Below are 17,526 nucleotides of genomic sequence, written 5' to 3'. Positions count from 1 at the left end.
GTCATCAGGCTATGGTATTAAATGGGAAAAGCTGCTTAAATTGAGTTGATACTTAGTTATGATCTAATCAAAAAGGTGGGACTAACTCAACGAGTAAGTGGGTCTCCCTTGCTAACATTCTTTGCAATGTTCACACTTGCAGATCCAGTTGGAATTGAAGATTGCTGATTGTTTTAAAACAAAGATCTTTGCATGAAGCACTCCAATTTATGAATGTTAATGTTAAGACAGCACCAATGCTTAAATATATTTAATAATGACCAAACAAATTATGTGCACTATTTCATGCATGCACAAATAACCAAGGCAGTTGAGAAAATGAGGGATGGATAATAAATGCAGTTTTGCGGGTGCCACTTGCACCTGGAAGGACAGAAAGTTTCCCATTGTCAGCCTTACCTGGGAAAGATGCAGAATGGGGCATTCATATTCAATGCACCCTTATTCTTCTAATTTTAAGAAATACATGATGCCACGGTCAGAGAAAAGTCAGAATATTAGAATCAGAGAAGCTCTGCACTGTGAAAGCAGACCATTTGGCCCATTGAGTCCACATGACGAACTGAACAGCATTCCACCCATTTCCCATGGCCAATCCACCTAGCCTGCACAGCTTTGTACTGTAGGAGGAAACTGGAGCACCTGGAGGAAATACACAGACACACGAAAAAACAATGTGCAAACTCCACACAGACAGTTGCCCGAGGGTTGAATCAAACCTGGGTCCCTAGCGCAGTGAGGCAGCAGTGCTAACCACTGACACATCATGCTGCCCAAAGTTATTTACAAATTTTAACATTTGATTTTTTTTTAAAAAGTCTCAATGCTCAATGAACTAAGAGGTTCATTAATTGAACAGGAGACTATGCACTATTTTAAAACAATGGATGTCTCCTATAGAAAACTGTCAAGCCAGATTTCAGACAAAACTACAGTATTTAGTCCAAAACTGGAGGGCATGGGTTTAAGGTGAGAGGGGAAAGATTTAAGAAAGGGACAAAAAGGGGCAACTTTTTCCACACAGAGGGTGATGAGTATCTGGAATGAGCTGCCAGCTGAAGTGGAAGAGACTGGTACAATTTCAACATTTAGAAGGCATCTGGATGGGTAGATAGGAAGGGTCGCGAAGGATATGGACCAAATGCTGGCAAATGAGACTAGATTTATCTAGAATACCTGTTCAGCGTGAATGATTTGGAATTAAGGGTCTGCTTCCTTGCTGTACATCTCTGTGGCTATTAGCAGCCCGTACTGGGAATGAGATGGCAGTTATTAGTGTGCAACAATAATCAGTAGCACTTCACAGGCTGTGACCATAAACTGCTAACTTAGATCAATACTCTTTAAACAAATCCCAGCAAACAAGTGTCAGGTAGTCCAACTTCAGCTATGTTTAGCACCTGGCAAAATCTATAGTAAATAAACTAGACAATCATCTGGACCCATGCAATGTGGCATATTTTCAAATGCTATAGACTGTTCACCTTTACTCCTTTTTACACCCCACTTATTACTAGGAAGGACTGTAATGTTAACTTTTAAACTTCATTTCTTTATTTCTCTACTTATACTAAGGCTGAAGATAATGCTTTACTTTTAACTTTGTTCTCTATGTTATTACTTATACCCATGTTTTGTACTTAGATATCTTCGTGCTTAAGATGGTGCTGTGTGGTGACATTGTGCACTTTTTTTAAAAACTGTACTGCTGTGCTTCAGTACACGTTACAATAAAGCTTAAATCAAAAAAAACACATTCACATTAATTCTGTGAGTGGCCACGTAATACAGGCAAACAAATACTGTTAAGCTACAGTACTCCACAGTAGACAGTGGGAAGTCAGAGGTGACCAAGCAGCCCAGTAAGAGAGTTGGCTCCGCGATGTCAGTCACCCAATCTGTGTACTTGCATGGCAAGATGACAAATTAACACTAGATTGTATCCAACACAGGCTCAGGATCAAAGGCAGAGGGTCAACATACCATTTGAAATTGCACCCTTTATTTATTCAGTCAGTATCATTGTCTCGAGGTCGTAGGTCAGTTTATTCAGTCAAGAACCCACCACAATTCTAGTCACATCCATTGTTGTGGAAGAAAGCAAACCAACATAAAGTAACCCCGTGCCATGATTTATTTATTTTAAATACGGCATTGTGTTGAAATGCACTTCACATTTTTAAAGCAGGTAAATGCAAGATAAAGCAAGTTTACTGCATCTCAGGAGCAGTCAGTCAAGAGACTGGAAGCAACCAACAGCTGCAACTTCAGAACTATTGGAGTGACATAATCAGCTTTGTTCAAAGAAACGGAATCACTTTTCTCCTTTGTCTACATCTCCTCATCCATCACCCGAGAGATAAAATATGTCAGATGACAAGTGAAAAGTACACTTCCAACATTTAATTTTTCCCATATTGGAAGATTACGGAGCATTGACAAAGCATGAAATACAAATTCACAAAATGTAGCTTCACATAAAATGTCAGAAGTTTGAGAACCACTATGGATATAAGAAAAAATAATTTAATGAAGGAATTAGCTCAAACAGGGGAATCTGCGAGTGACTGGTAAATTTTGTGAAAACATTACAGTTACTGGTAACCATTTTCCTCAACCCTTTTACAAATTTGGCACCAACAGAATTATTTGTATATGACACATGGAAACAGTAAAACTGCAGAAGATACAAACATAAATTTGTAGAAAATAGTTTTTTTTCCCCACTTGAATGGAGGATAAGCATTGCAAAACTAAAGGGAAAATTATTTTGTAAAGAATTAACTGGAAGGCAAAGCAGGTTGTTAAAATGAAAGAAATGCTGTAATATCCCTGCAGTTTAAGACACTAAAAATCAATTTTATAACTGAAACAATGCATAAATGCTGCCACAAACAGAACACAGTCAATATCTGTAAAGAAAAAATATAGGTTTACATTTCCTGAATTGATAACTGAATGATATCATGCACATTAACCAATTTATCCTCCAATGCTGTCTGATCTGTTGTACATTTGCAGCATTGTTTGTGAAGATTTATCTACTACCATATAGCAATCTGGTAGCTTAGCGATTACCTTACTGGACTGGTAAACCAAAGGCCAGGACTAATGAAAGGAGACAAGTTTGAATACTACTGGAGTTGGGGTATTTCAATTTGATGAACAAAATAATTTTTAAAATGCTAGTCTCAGTAGCGGTAACCATTTAAGAGCTGGATTATAAAATTTCACATGATTGCCCTAATGTCCTTTGGGGACGAAAACTAGCTTCCCTTATCCAGGTTCCAGAGGCAAAACAATGTGGTCAACTCTTAATTGCTTTCCTAATTGCCTGATAAGCTACCCAGTTTAAGGATGGAAATAAATCGTTGGTCTTGTCTGTGCTGCAAAATATAGGTAATTTCACTGCACTCGTTGGGAGGTGGTTACAGGAAGTGCGATACACAGCAAAATCCTAAAATCAATCTCAAAATTAGTTTGCATCTAATTAAGATAATTCACTTAATTTCACAGTTATTTTTGGGGGAGAGAAATTCTGAATATTTTCTATTTTGCATGGAGTCCACAATGTAATTTAATCCTAATATTAATCCTATTGTAGCCAGTATAATCAGATATGCATTTAAATTAAATTCTGGCTCAAAATAATTAGCATCAAGATGATGATGATCCCCTCCTAGTGGAAAAGGATTTAGCCATGACTTGCATTGAGGGAGACTGAGAGGATTGTTAGTAAAGGAGTTATCATTTTAGAGGCTGATTAAGATATTGTTTGAGTAAATCACCCTGTACCCTAGGAGACTGCATACCTTCGTTCACTCAATCCACCATAACATGAACATCACAATATCCTATAGTGCAAACTCCCAGGTTGGTTCACTGTTGTCCTCATGGAGACAAGAAAGATCAAATTGTTTTCACTCTGTTGTTAACTACAACTAAAGATGGCTATTTCCAGTACAAAAATCATTATTAAAAGATGAACATTGTTCATTAACACTAATCATTATCTCAATTATTTTCTGTAATATCCAATTCACTGCAAATGTTCCCGCAGTCCATACTGGATATTAACATTTAAGAAGAAAAACGCAGTAAATATTCAGCACAGGTATACACTTTAAAAAAATAAACTAACCCAAGGAGCAGGCACCATGCCCTCAACTATCTAATCATGGCATTAGTACAATCTTACAACTCATTATACACTAGTCTAACTGAAGTAAAAATGGCAAGGAAATAAAAAACCTACAATCCCTTCACATTCCAACAGTGTCCAAAATAAGTATACCACATCACAGCTATCCCATCTTTACAATCAAATTTGTATCACAATTTGCAAATATTATTGCACATTAACTATGAGAAAACAAATATACAAATGCGTTAAACATCTTTCTAACAAAGTACATGTATAACAATATTTCCCTTTACACAACAGTTTCAGCTGTGAATTTGGTTGATTCCTGGTGGTGGACCAGAGACACTTGACAGCGGAAATAAATTAAAACTGTTACATTCCATAATTGTACTGTATGGTAGGAAAGCAAGCAACTCAATGGCATTGAAATGGTACATTGATTGTGTGAGGTAGTTCATCAATTATTTAAAAACCTCTTGATACATTAGATCTGTCGACTTGTGAAGCTCGTAATGTTTGTCTGGAATGTAACCCTACTCCATTGATTCTAGTCAAGGTCGGCATTTTGACAAGTTGTATTGGGATAAACTAGTTAGAAATTAAACCACTATTATCGCAGGGCATGATGTCCTGTGAACTCCTAATACAACAAAGGAATTAACCAAATCACTTCTAATTAGAGAGAACAGCTTATTGGGGCAAGATGATTTTGTTAAATAGGTTCAGTGCTGGCACTGACTCAAGATATAGAACTTGTTTTGTGCAGAATTCATTTGTGATGCTCAATCGTTGATGCCACATTTTCTCTTCCTACTTTTCAAGTTTCCAACTGGAGGTGAGCCTTTACCATCAGTTTGAATACTCTTAGTGTTACAGCTAGTAGCCTTGCCCACCCAAAGTGGCTGCATTAACATGTAAAACACACTTGGCTTCAGCTTTGGACGTGTAATGTAAACAGGTAGGCCACATAGTCAACCAAAATTTATTGCGGACACTGGGTATTTTTATGTTTTTGACACACAATGACTTGTTGTCCTAGTCCACAACGAGCATTAAGCCAGAGCCAACTAGAGTAAAAAAAATCTTAATATGTTTAAATGGTGTAAACCACTTCATGCAAGAGTGTGAGAGAGAAAAAGTAGCCTAACTAAGCTATCCCTCTGCGCACCGGATCTGGAACTTGTTTGTATTTTGAGGTCATTTTTCCTCCCAAAACAGACCCAAATGTAATGATGTTAAATATCAGTCCGTTACAAATGTACAAGTCATGCTTTAGGGTTACTTGCCCAGTACTAAAGGTTGCTGTATTGAGTTACTGTATGTATATCCAACATAATTGAAAGTTATATTCTATCTGGGAAACTGATTCCAATAAAATTAAAACACAGTTGGAGCTTTTTAAAAAGCTGGTCTACCCTCTCTAAAATTTAGCGCAAACAGTAAGACCCCAGAGAGAGGGAGGCTAGTCATCTGCAACAGCCCAGAGGTCCTGCCGACGTTTCTAGGCTGCTGTCGGTATCCGATGCCAGTGTTGGATCTGTTGACATGGAGGACACATCATTGACAGATGAAGATGACGATGGATGATGCGAGCCATTGATCATTGCTGCACCTGTGCTATGAGAAATAAGGATGTCAGTCAGTAACATAGTGCACAGGGCATTTTTCAGCAACATACGATCACAAAATAATCACATCCATATCAGACAAACTGCATAAAGAAAAGCTAATGCAGAGAGTGCACTTGAGCTGAAGAGCAACTACGGACAGGCAATAAATGTTGGCCCAGCCAGCAATGCCAATGTCCCTCGAGTATATAAAACAAGTGTTATATCCATTTAATGTGCAAACCTTACAGCAATAGGCTCAGAATGGCTTCTATAGCTGACATAATCTGTTACTGTGCCAAGACTTAAGACTACAGTGTCACGGACAGGAACTGTAGGTGCTGGGTAGCCAAGGTGGGGGTGAGGACTGCAGTGGGAGCAGGTACGAGGTGCCAATCTCCATTTGTCAGGTCTGCTCATTAGTTTTTTGCTTTTTAAAAGATTTAAAAACTCAGAAGGTGTCCCAAGCACCTACTTCCTGCAGCACTATCTCTGGTACTGGCTGCTGTAGGTTTGCTTCTTGTACGCTTTGCATACCCTACACTTGACAAAGTACAGGAAACGTGTGGAAATTTGTTCAGGAGCAAAAAGTTTTGGTTGGAACAGAACCCAATCACATAATAGGATCACTCGACAGCACACTGGATACTATGACTTGCAGTCTGAAAGCCTTTCACATGACAACAGCCACCTTTGACTGCCATGTACAGGAAAGAGGAGAGTAGTTTCCTCGTGTTATAATGTGGTTCAGGTGAGAGATCAATAGGACATTAGACACCCTCCTCTCAAAAGCTGCAGGATATTTGCTGTAAATCAACTGAAAGCATACCTACTGCAAACAGATTCTTAAAAGGAAGGCTTTGGCCTGGTTGCACTAGTGCCAAGTTTTGAACCCAAGGTAAACTGCTACATCTTTAAAACAGCCCTCCAGATCATTGACAGAACACTTGATCATGTTTCTTTCATTTCTAAACTACCCTTTTCTCAATTTGTCCTTTACCACCATTGCATCAAGCTGATTGTTTTAATTTTTTTTAAACTCTTTCAATATCTTTACCCAAGTTCCAGCAAATGTTAAGTCCCACCTTATTATTAAATCAAGGAATTTGGTAGTCCTAGCTTCTTTCTCCTGAACTACAGAATTAAGCACAGACAACTGGGAATATCTGATCCACTTCAAACTCAAACACATATGACCAACCCAGAAGGTGGGGGACAAGAGAGGGGAACCAGTTCACTACCACACACACCACCCCCTCTCCCCCCGCTACCATTGACCAATAAAGGCAAGTTTACCAAACGCCTTCTTCACTATTCTGTCTACCTGCGATTCCACATTTAAGGAATTATGAACCTGTACGCCAAGGTCTCTTTGTTCAGAAACATTCCCCAGGACCGTACCTTTAAGTGTACAAGTCCTGCCATGATTTGCCTTTCCAAAATGCAGCATCTCACATTTATCCAAATTAAATTCTATCTGCCACTCCCCAGCCTATTGGCGCATCTGATCATGATCCTGTTGTACTCGGAGGTAACCACCTTCGCTGTCCACTACACCTCCAATTTTGGTGTCATCTGCAAAGTTACTAACCATACCTCCAATCTTCACTTCCAATCATTTACATAAGTGACAAAAAGCAGTGGGCCCAACACCAATCCTTGTGGCATACCCCTGGTCACAGGCCTCCAGCCTGAAAAGCAACACTTCACCACCACCCTCGGTCTTCTACCTTTGAGCGAGTTCTGTATCCAAATGGCTAGTTCTCCCTGTATTCCATGTGATCTAATCTTGCTGACCAGTCTACCATGTAGAACTTTACTGAAGTCCATATAGATCACGTCCACTGCTCTGCCCTCATCAATCCTCCCTAAAAAAAACTAAATCAAGTTAGTGAGACTCAATTTCCGCACTCACAAAGCCATTGACTATCCTTGATCAGTCCTTGCCTTTCCAAATACAAGCAAATCCTGCCTCTCAGGATCCCCTCAAACAACTTACCCACCACCGATGTCAGCCTCACTGGTCTATAGTTCCCTGGCTTTTCCTTGCAGCCTTTCTTAAATAGTGGCACCATGTTAGCCACCTCCAGTCTTCTGGCACCTCACCTGCAGTGACTGATGCCCCGTAGACACTAAATGTTAGCTTGCTCTCTCCTCACAGATGCTGCCTGACCCCTGGGTTCCGAGCATTTTTTGATACTGGTTATGGATTGCACACAAGTGACAAAAATAGCACCACAGCAACAGCGTTAGGAAAAACAAGTGCAGTTTAAAGCTCTCAATGTATTGGTGGTGCTGGTGGTGAAGGAGCGGGGGGGTGGGGGGGCGGGGGGGGAGATGGGGTGGTGGTGTTTGTGGTATTTGGAGAAGTTGGAAACAGATACAAAGCGATTTTATGCTTCATAACCTTGCAAAATTTTCGTAACTCAGATGTCGCACAATTTGAGGTACTATACTGTATAAGCTGCAGCTCAGTGGTTAGAAACAAACTTAAATTCTGCACATGCCTGACGATAGGGATTTACACTCTGAGGTAAAAATCTTTGGACTACAGAGATTTCAGGTGATGTTTGTTTGTCAGTGAATCTTCCCATGGGAAGCCCGGGTCTTGGGTAGAGATAGTAGGAACTGCCGATGCTGGAGAATCTGAGATAACAAGGTGTAGAGCTGGATGAACACAGCAGGCCAAGCAGCATCATAGCAGCAGGAAGGCTGACATTTCAGGTATAAACCCTTCTTCAGAAATGGGGGAGGGGAAGGGGGTTCTGAAATAAATAGGGAGAGAGGGGGAGGCGGATAGAAGATAGATAAAAGGAGAAGATAGGTGGAGAGGTTACAGACAGGTCATGGAGGTGGGCTTGGTGCCAGAAAAGATGAGTGTAGGTGGGCAGTTAAGGAGGGGATAGGTTGGTCCAGTGAGGATGGACGGTCAAGGAGGCAGGATGAGGCTAGTAGGTAGGAGGGGGGTGGGGCTTGAGGTGGGAGGAGGGATAGGTGGGAGGAAAGACAGGTTAGGGAGGCAGGGACAAGCTGGGCTGGTTTTGGGATGCGGTGGGGGAGAGGAGATTTTGAAGCTTGTGGAGTCCACATTGACACCATTGATGTTTTTTCCTGCAACCTCCAGGTGGCATCGTGGTGGCACTGCAGGAGGCTCAGACGGACATGTCGTTCCATGAGTGGGAGGGGGTGGGGGAGTTGATGGTTCGCAACTGGGAGGTGCAGTTGTTTGTTGCAAACCAAACGTAGGTGTTCTGCAAAGCGGTCCCCAAGCGTCCGCATGTTTTCCCCGATGAGGTGGAGACCACAGTGGGAACAGCGGATACAGTATACCACGTTAGCAGATGTGCAGGTGGACATCTGTTTGATGTAGAAGGTCTTCTTAGGGCCTGGGATGGGGTTGAGGGGAGAAGTGTAGCACTGCTTACGATTGCAGGGAAAAGTTCCGGGTGTGGTGGGGCTGGAGGGGAGTGTGGAGCAGACAAGAAAGCCATGGAGAGAGTTGTCCATCCAGAAAGCAGATAAGGGTGGGGAGGGAAAAATGTCTTTGGTGGTGGGGTTGGATTGCAGATGGCGGAAGTGTTGGAGGATGATACGGTGGATCCAGAGCTTGGTGGGGTGGCACGTGAGGACAAGAAGGATTCTGTTTTGGCTGTTATTGTGGGGAGGGGTGGGAGGGATGAGTTGCAGGAAATGTGAGACACGCAGTTGAGGACGTTTTCAACCACGGTAGAGGGAAAATCGCGGTCCTTGAAAAACAAGGACATCTGGGATTTCAGGAGTGGATGTCCAGTGCCCAGGAGGGAGATGGTCCAGATCAACTGAAGGCTAGGGTGGAAGATGTTAGTGAAGTGGATGAACCGTCCGAGCTCCTCATGGGAGCACGAGGCGGCGCCGATACAGTGATCGATACGACAGAGGAAAAGATGAGGGATAGGGCCAGCAGGGCTTAAGATGGACTGTTCCACGTATCCTACGAAGAGACAGGTATAGCTTGGGCCCATGTGGGTACACCATGGCCACCCCATTTCTTGGATACATGCTCATGGTGGGAAAAGGACATTTAAAGACTTTACTTAGAGCAATTTTGATCGAGTTGGGAGTCCTAGGAGAGGCTCGCCTAGGATCAGCGCAATCTAACAAAAAGCAGTGCTGCCTCCTTTGACAGGGGAGTATCAGAGGTATCAGGAAATGCAAGGAGAGGAAATTCTGAGCCAGCAATTCAATCCTGAGCCTGTGGTATCCTATTTGTTGCAGAAGCTTCTGCCACAACTTCACTCTGTCTGATTCACTAGTGTCCCTGAGGGAAGGAAATCTGTCATCCTTCCTGGTATGGACTACATGAGACTCGAGACCCACAGAACCGCTCTCTGTGGATCAGCACCATTCACAGTTGTGAATGGAGAGAGAGTCTGGCCTGAGCAGCCACTTACATAACCAGCAGAACTCTACCAAATACCCCAGGGTCAAGAGCAGTTATTTTTACTGTGATAGATGAACAAGAGCAGACCCAGATATGCCATTCAATGGCCATTTTGAATTCGGCTCAACCATGAATTAGTCATTAGCAGTAATAAAAAGATCATGCCACAAATGTTTCTTGAAATGTTACATTTCAAGGTTCAATCACCAATTGCTTCTGCTATATTATAGAGCAATTATCAACAATCAGACCCTTCCTCTTTCAACTCTTCCTTTGAATCCTGAGGTAAGCTGTCAATGTAATTATATACAGATCACAAGAAAATCAAGCACGTATTTAGGTATGGGAATATTTTAGCTTTCACTGAAGGTTAATCTTGTACCATGAAGTGTTAATCCCCCAGTGCTGGCTTGTGATCAGTGACTTTTTCCAAGCATTCAACCAAGAGTAGGGAAATCTGACAGATTTGGAAATCTGGATAAAAGGATAAGAGAAAACAAGGAAGATCCCCTCACACTGAGTACTCTGCTGACTGCTTCTTTCAGCACCTCTGCCATTTCGGAACAATTTAAATTCTCTGAACTGCTACAGGCAGTGAGTTAACCAGCTGAAATCAAGATCAGCTCCAAGGTGTTAGAACTGGGAGAGTGGAGAACAATTTCCTCTTAAAAGCATACCCATCCAGAAAAAGAATCAGTGTGGTTTTAATAAGTAAATGAAAAATGATGGGCTCCTTTAATTGTCCGAGGTGGTTCACTTCTGTTGTGGGCAATTGCCAAAGATGTTTGAATCTTTGCAACGTCTAATTTTATTCTGCTGCCGAGTGAATGGTTACATAAAAATTAACGAATCAGGAGCAAGAGAAAACCATTTGGTCCCTCAAGCTTGCTTCACTGTTCAATAAGATAGATATTGGTCAATCTATTCGTAACCTCAACTTCACTTGCCTGCCTGCTCTTTTTTGATTTCCTTGTTAGCTAATGATTTCAATATTTCTCCTAAACATTTCTGTAAATATTTCTGTTCAACGACAGCATTAATAATTAAATTTAATGTTGTCTGAGGGAGAACAGTTCCACAGACTCCTAACAAAGAAAAATTTCTCATCCGTTTTAATGGGAGACACTATTTATAACTGTGGCTTAGCAGACCCAAGGAAATAAGAACAGGAGTAGGCCATTCAGCCCCTTGAGCCTGCTCCACCATTCAATAGGATCATGGCTGATCCGACATCCCACATGTTCAGTTTCCTGTCCTTTCCTTATAATCCTCCATTCCCTGACAGAGAATCTATTTTCAGCATCAAGAATCTATTTCAGCCTTAAATATACAAAGTCTCTGCTCCCACTGCTCTGTGACAAGAGGTTTACCGTTTGCATAGATGCATGTATCACGCTATTGTATGCTCAGAAATAATATATAATTGGTGAGCATGCAAGGAAAATAGTGCAATGGAAGTAACTTCCCATCATAATTACAGGCTCAAATTGTAGTTGAATTTAAACTACCAGTGGGATAAGACACAATGGCAAGCTGGCACTGAAAATGGGATAAAGTCTAGAAACTTTCTACCCTACTCCTGATAGAATAAAGTTTTATCTTCATGTAAAGAAATTGAATTTTCTAATCCTTAAAAATAAAAGGACAAAGAACAAAGAAAATTACAGCACAGGAACAGGCCCTTCGGCCCTCCAAGCCGGCACCTACATACTGTCTGTCACAACTAAAACCCCCTACCTTCCGGGGAACGTATCCCTCCATTCCCATCCTATTTGTATATTTGTCAAGACGCCCTTTAAAAGTCACTGTAGTATCTGCTTCCACTACCTCTCCCAGCAGCGGGTTCCAGGTACCCACCACCCTGTATAAAAAAAACTTGCCTTGTACATCACCTTTAAACCCTTCCCTTCACACCTTAAGCCCATGGCCCCTGGTAACTGACTCTTCCACCCTGGGAAAAAGCTTCTGACTGTCCAGTCTGTCCATGCCCTTCCTAATCTTGTAGGCCTCTATCAACCTCTCTCATTCTAGTGAAAACAACCCAAGTTTCTCCAACCTCTCCTCGTTGCTAAGTCACAAATAAAAAAAGTCAGAATTTTGAGCTAAACCCATTATATTAACAGATAATTTTAGTTAAGAAATTTACAATCAAAAGTTAAATTGAATGTATCAAAACAACATTGCGTACAGTATAATCAACTCATTGCACGTAGGTTTTATGGTCCTTTGTTAATTCAATCAAATTTCCACAGAATTATGCATATATCACACAATACAGAAGTATGTTGCTACTACCTGTAGCAATAGCTAATGTTGCAAACTCAGCAGCGTCGAAAGAGATGTTTAATCAATTAGTTAGATTAATTTAAACAGAATGACTGCTAACATTCAGAAAATAAACTCTACAAAGATAAATGAGACAGTGATTAAGGCAAGTTTACAGAAACAGGAATGAACTGAAAATAAGTTTATAAGATTCACAAGCTGATCGCATTTAGTTCAAATTATGCAGAACTATTACCATTGCCCTGCTTCGCAGATGTATTTAATAAATTCATAACACACATACACCTACAACTTGAGGAAATAAAACCAGGACTGACAACTCGACAAGCACATCTGCACAAGTCATTGGCCAGAGACCTATGCTGGAACATTGTGACATAGCAATAAATAACAAATGCCCATGGGCTTCAAACTGATGCAAAGCCAATTTAATGTACAATACGTCTCTCTGACTCTCAAATACTCCCAAGCCAAATCAACCATCCTTCTCTCCCACCGATCTGCTCCTCCCATCTCACTGACCAATCTGCACCACTATCTTCAATCACCATCCCAAACTACCTTCCTCAGCCCAAAACTCCCTCTTTTTCAAGGCTCCCTTCCCATCCCCCATTTCTGAAGGGTCCAGACCCGAAATGTCGGCTTTCCTGCTCTTCTGATGCTGCCTAGCCTGCTGCGTTCCACTAGCCCCACACTGTTATCTCAACCATTATTTGTTCTCTTTTGAGCAGCTTGACCATAAAGGCTCTGCTGCAGGCTGAGAACAGATCAAATTCTACAGTCATGTCATAATCAATTGACAATAGACTATTGCTATCTCTATCACATACAAGCAAAACATTCTGCAAATGTTAGAAGTGAGGAATTTGATGCTGCAATAATGCAGTGCTCCCAGCAGATGGTAGTGCTGCACTGCTTACACTTATGTTTTTGAACAAAAGCACCATCAAATGCATCAGAGATAATGGGAACTGCGGATGCTGGAGAATTCCAAGATAATAAAATGCGAGGCTGGATGAACACAGCAGGCCAAGCAGCATCTCAGGAGCACAAAAGCTGACGTTTCGGGCCTAGACCCTTCATCAGAGAGGGGGATGGGGAGAGGGAACTGGAATAAATAGGGAGAGAGGGGGAGGCGGACCGAAGATGGAGAGTAAAGAAGATAGGTGGAGAGAGTATAGGTGGGGAGGTAGGGAGGGGATAGGTCAGTCCAGGGAAGACGGACAGGTCAAGGAGGTGGGATGAGGTTAGTAGGTAGCTGGGGGTGCGGCTTGGGGTGGGAGGAAGGGATGGGTGAGAGGAAGAACCGGTTAGGGAGGCAGAGACAGGTTGGACTGGTTTTGGGATGCAGTGGGTGGGGGGGGGGGGAGGGGGGGGGGGAGAGAGCTGGGCTGGTTGTGTGGTGCAGTGGGGGGAGGGGACGAACTGGGCTGGTTGAGGGATGCAGTAGGGGAAGGGGAGATTTTGAAACTGGTGAAGTCCACATTGATACCATATGGCACAAATGATATAGCCAGAAATAGGTTTGAGGATATAAAAAGTGATTTCAGGGAGTTAGGATGGAAGCTGCAGAGCAGGACGAACAGAGTAGTGTTCTCTGGTTTACTACCGGTGCCACGAGATAGCGAGGTGAGGAACAGGGAGCGGGCGCAGCTGAACACGTGGCTACGCAGCTGGTGTAGGAGGGAGGGCTTCAGATATGTTGATAATTGGGATACCTTCTGGGGAAGGTGGGACCTGTAGAAGAAGGACGGGTTGCATCTGAACTGGAAGGGGACCAATGTCCTGGGTGGAAGGTTTGCTCGAGTAGTTCGAGAGGGTTTAAACTAGTATGGCAGGGGGGTGGGAACCTGAGCTGTATACCAGAGGTGAGCGTTGATGCAGGTGAGGCAGTAGCAAGAGGTAGACCAGCTAGTGGGAAGGATTTTCCTGGGAAGGAACCAAGGGATCGGTTAAAGTGTGTTTGCTTTAATGCAAGGAGTATCAGGAATAAAAGTGATGAACTTAGAGCATGGATCAGTACCTGGTGCTATGATGTTGTGGCCATAACAGAGACATGGGTTTCTCATGGGCAGGAATGGTTGCTGGATCTTCCAGGGTTTAGAACATTTAAAAAGAATAGGGAGGGGGGAAAAAGAGGAGGGCGTGTAGCACTACTAATCAGAGAGGGTATCACAGCTACAGAAGCTTCCATTGTCGAGGAAGATCTGCCTACTGAGTCAGTGTGGGTGGAAATTAGGAACAGCAAGGGAGCAGTCATCTCGTTAGGGGTTAACTACAGGCCCCCCAATAGCAGCAGGGAGATTGAAGGAAGCATAGGTCGGCAGATTTTGGAAAAGTGTGCACGCAGTAGGGTTGTTGTAATCGGTGACTTTAACTTTCCTAATATTGATTGGAACCTCCTTCGAGCAGAAGATTTGAATGGAGCTGTTTTTGTAAGGTGTGTTCAGGAGGGTTTCCTAACGCAGTACGTTGACAGGCCGACGAGGGGAGAGGCCATTCTAGACTTGGTGCTCGGAAACGAGCCGGGGCAGGTATCAGATCTTGTGGTGGGAGAGCATTTTGGTGATAGTGACCATAACTGCCTCACATTCTACATAGCTATGGAGAAGGAGAGGATTAGGCAGAATGGGAGGATATTTAATTGGGGAAGAGGAAACTATGATGCGATTAGACATGAGTTAGGAAGCATGGACTGGGAGCAGTTGTTCCATGGTAAGGGAACAATAGACATGTGGAGACGGTTTAAGGAACAGTTGTTGGGAGTGATGAGTAAATATGTCCCTCTGAGACAGGCAAGAAGGGGTAAGATTAAGGAACCTTGGATGACGAGAGCGGTGGAGCTTCTAGTGAAAAGGAAGAAGGTAGCTTACATAAGGTGGAGGAAGCTAGGGTCAAGTTCAGCCAGAGAGGATTACATGCAGGCAAGGAAGGAGCTCAAAAATGGTCTGAGGAGAGCCAGGAGGGAGCACGAGAAAGGCTTGGCAGAAGGAATCCGGGAAAACACAAAGGCATTTTACACTTACGTGAGGAATAAGAGAATGGTCAAAGAAAGAGTAGGGCCGATCAGGGATAGCATAGGGAACTTGTGTGTGGAGCCTGAGGAGGTAGGGGAAGCCCTAAATGAGTTTTTTGCTTCTGTCTTTACGAAAGAAACCAACTTTGTAGTGAATGAGACCTTTGAAGAGCAGGTGTGCATGCTGGAATGGATAGAGATAGACGAAGCTGATGTGCTGAAAATTTTGTCAAACATTAAGATTGACAAGTCGCCAGGCCCGGATCAGATTTGTCCTCGGCTGCTTTGGGAAGCGAGAAATGCAATTGCTTCGTCACTTGCGAAGATCTTTGCATCCTCGCTCTCCACTGGAGTCGTACCTGAGGACTGGAGAGAGGCAAATGTAATTCCTCTCCAAGAAAGGAAATAGGGAAATCCCCGGCAATTATAGACCGGTAAGTCTCACGTCTGTCGTCTGAAAGGTGTTAGAAAGGATTCTGAGGGATAAGATTTATGACCATCTGGAAGAGCATGGCTTGATCAAATACAGTCAACACGGCTTTGTGAGGGGTAGGTCATGCCTTACAAACCTTAGAGTTTTTTGAGGATGTGACTAGAAAAGTTGATGAGGGTCGAGCTGTGGATGTGGTGTATATGGACTTCAGTAAGGCATTTGATAAGGTTCCCCATGGTAGGCTCATTCAGAAGGTCAGAAGGAATGGGATACAGGGGAACTTAGCTGCTTGGATACAGAATTGGCTGGCCAACAGAAGACAGCGAGTGGTAGTAGAAGGAAAATCTTCTGCCTGGAAGTCAGTGGTGAGTGGAGTTCCACAGGGCTCTGTCCTTGGGCCTCTACTGTTTGTAATTTTTATTAATGACTTGGACGAGGGAATTGAAGGATGGGTCAGCAAGTTTGCAGACGACACAAAGGTCGGAGGTGTCGTTGACAGTGTAGAGGGCTGTTGTAGGCTGCAGCGGGACATTGACAGGATGCAGAGATGGGCTGAGAGGTGGCAGATGGAGTTCAACCTGGATAAATGCGAGGTGATGCATTTTGGAAGGTCGAATTTGAAAGCTGAGTACAGGATTAAGGATAGGATTCTTGGCAGCGTGGAGGAACAGAGGGATCTTGGTGTGCAGATACATAGATCCCTTAAAATGGCCACCCAAGTGGACAGGGTTGTTAAGAAAGCATATGGTGTTTTGGCTTTCATTAACAGGGGGATTGAGTTTAAGAGTCATGAGATCTTGTTGCAGCTCTATAAAACTTTGGTTAGACCGCACGTGGAATACTGCGTCCAATTCTGGGCGCCCTATTACAGGAAAGATGTGGATGCTTTGGAGAGGGTTCAGAGGAGGTTTACCAGGATGCTGCCTGGACTGGAGGGCTTATCTTATGAAGAGAGGTTGACTGAGCTCGGTCTCTTTTCATTGGAGAAAAGGAGGAGGAGAGGGGACCTAATTGAGGTATACAAGATAATGAGAGGCATAGATAGAGTTGATAGCCAGAGACTATTTCCCAGGGCAGAAATGGCTAGCACGAGGGGTCATAGTTTTAAGCTGGTTGGTGGAAAGTATAGAGGGGATGTCAGAGGCAGGTTCTTTACGCAGAGAGTTGTGAGAGCATGGAATGCGTTGCCAGCAGCAGTTGTGGAAGCAAGGTCATTGGGGTCATTTAAGAGACTGCTGGACATGTATATGGTCACAGAAATTTGAGGGTGCATACATGAGGATCAATGGTCGGCACAACATTGTGGGCTGAAGGGCCTGTTCTGTGCTGTATTGTTCTATGTTCTATGTTCTATGGCTGCAGGGTTCCCAGGCGGAATATGAGTTGCTGTTCCTGCAACCTTCGGGTGGCATCATTGTGGCACTGCAGGAGGCCCATGATGGACATGTCATCCAGAGAATGGGAGGGGGAGTGGAAATGGTTTGCGACTGGGAGGTGCAGTTGTTTGTTGCGAACTGAGTGGAGGTGTTCTGCAAAGCTGTCCCCAAGCCTCCGCTTGGTTTCCCCAAGCGGAGGCTTGGGGACCGCTTTGCAGAACACCTCCGCTCAGTTCGCAACAAA

The 17,526-nt window shown here is 43.2% G+C and overlaps 1 protein-coding gene across 13 annotated transcripts in view; it reads right to left on the bottom strand.

Annotated features, from left to right (window-relative positions):
- Nucleotides 1-2,111: 2,111 nt before the first annotated feature.
- The window catches only part of mapk8a (mitogen-activated protein kinase 8a), a 118,313-nt gene continuing 102,898 nt past the window's right edge, over nt 2,112-17,526 (bottom strand). For 12 of the 13 annotated variants that reach the window (XM_048563431.2, XM_048563432.2, XM_048563434.2 and 9 more), the window contains one exon: nt 2,112-5,756. In XM_048563431.2, coding sequence (XP_048419388.1) covers nt 5,611-5,756 — 146 coding nt within the window. In that variant the 3' untranslated portion in view covers nt 2,112-5,610. Of the gene's footprint in view, nt 5,762-17,526 lie in introns of all 13 variants that reach the window. The other variant, XM_048563442.2, reaches the window with a different exon arrangement.

Source organism: Stegostoma tigrinum, chromosome 37, assembly GCF_030684315.1.
Source record: "Stegostoma tigrinum isolate sSteTig4 chromosome 37, sSteTig4.hap1, whole genome shotgun sequence".
Classification (NCBI taxonomy): domain Eukaryota; kingdom Metazoa; phylum Chordata; class Chondrichthyes; order Orectolobiformes; family Stegostomatidae; genus Stegostoma; species Stegostoma tigrinum.
This window is presented reverse-complemented; position numbering and strand designations above follow the sequence as displayed.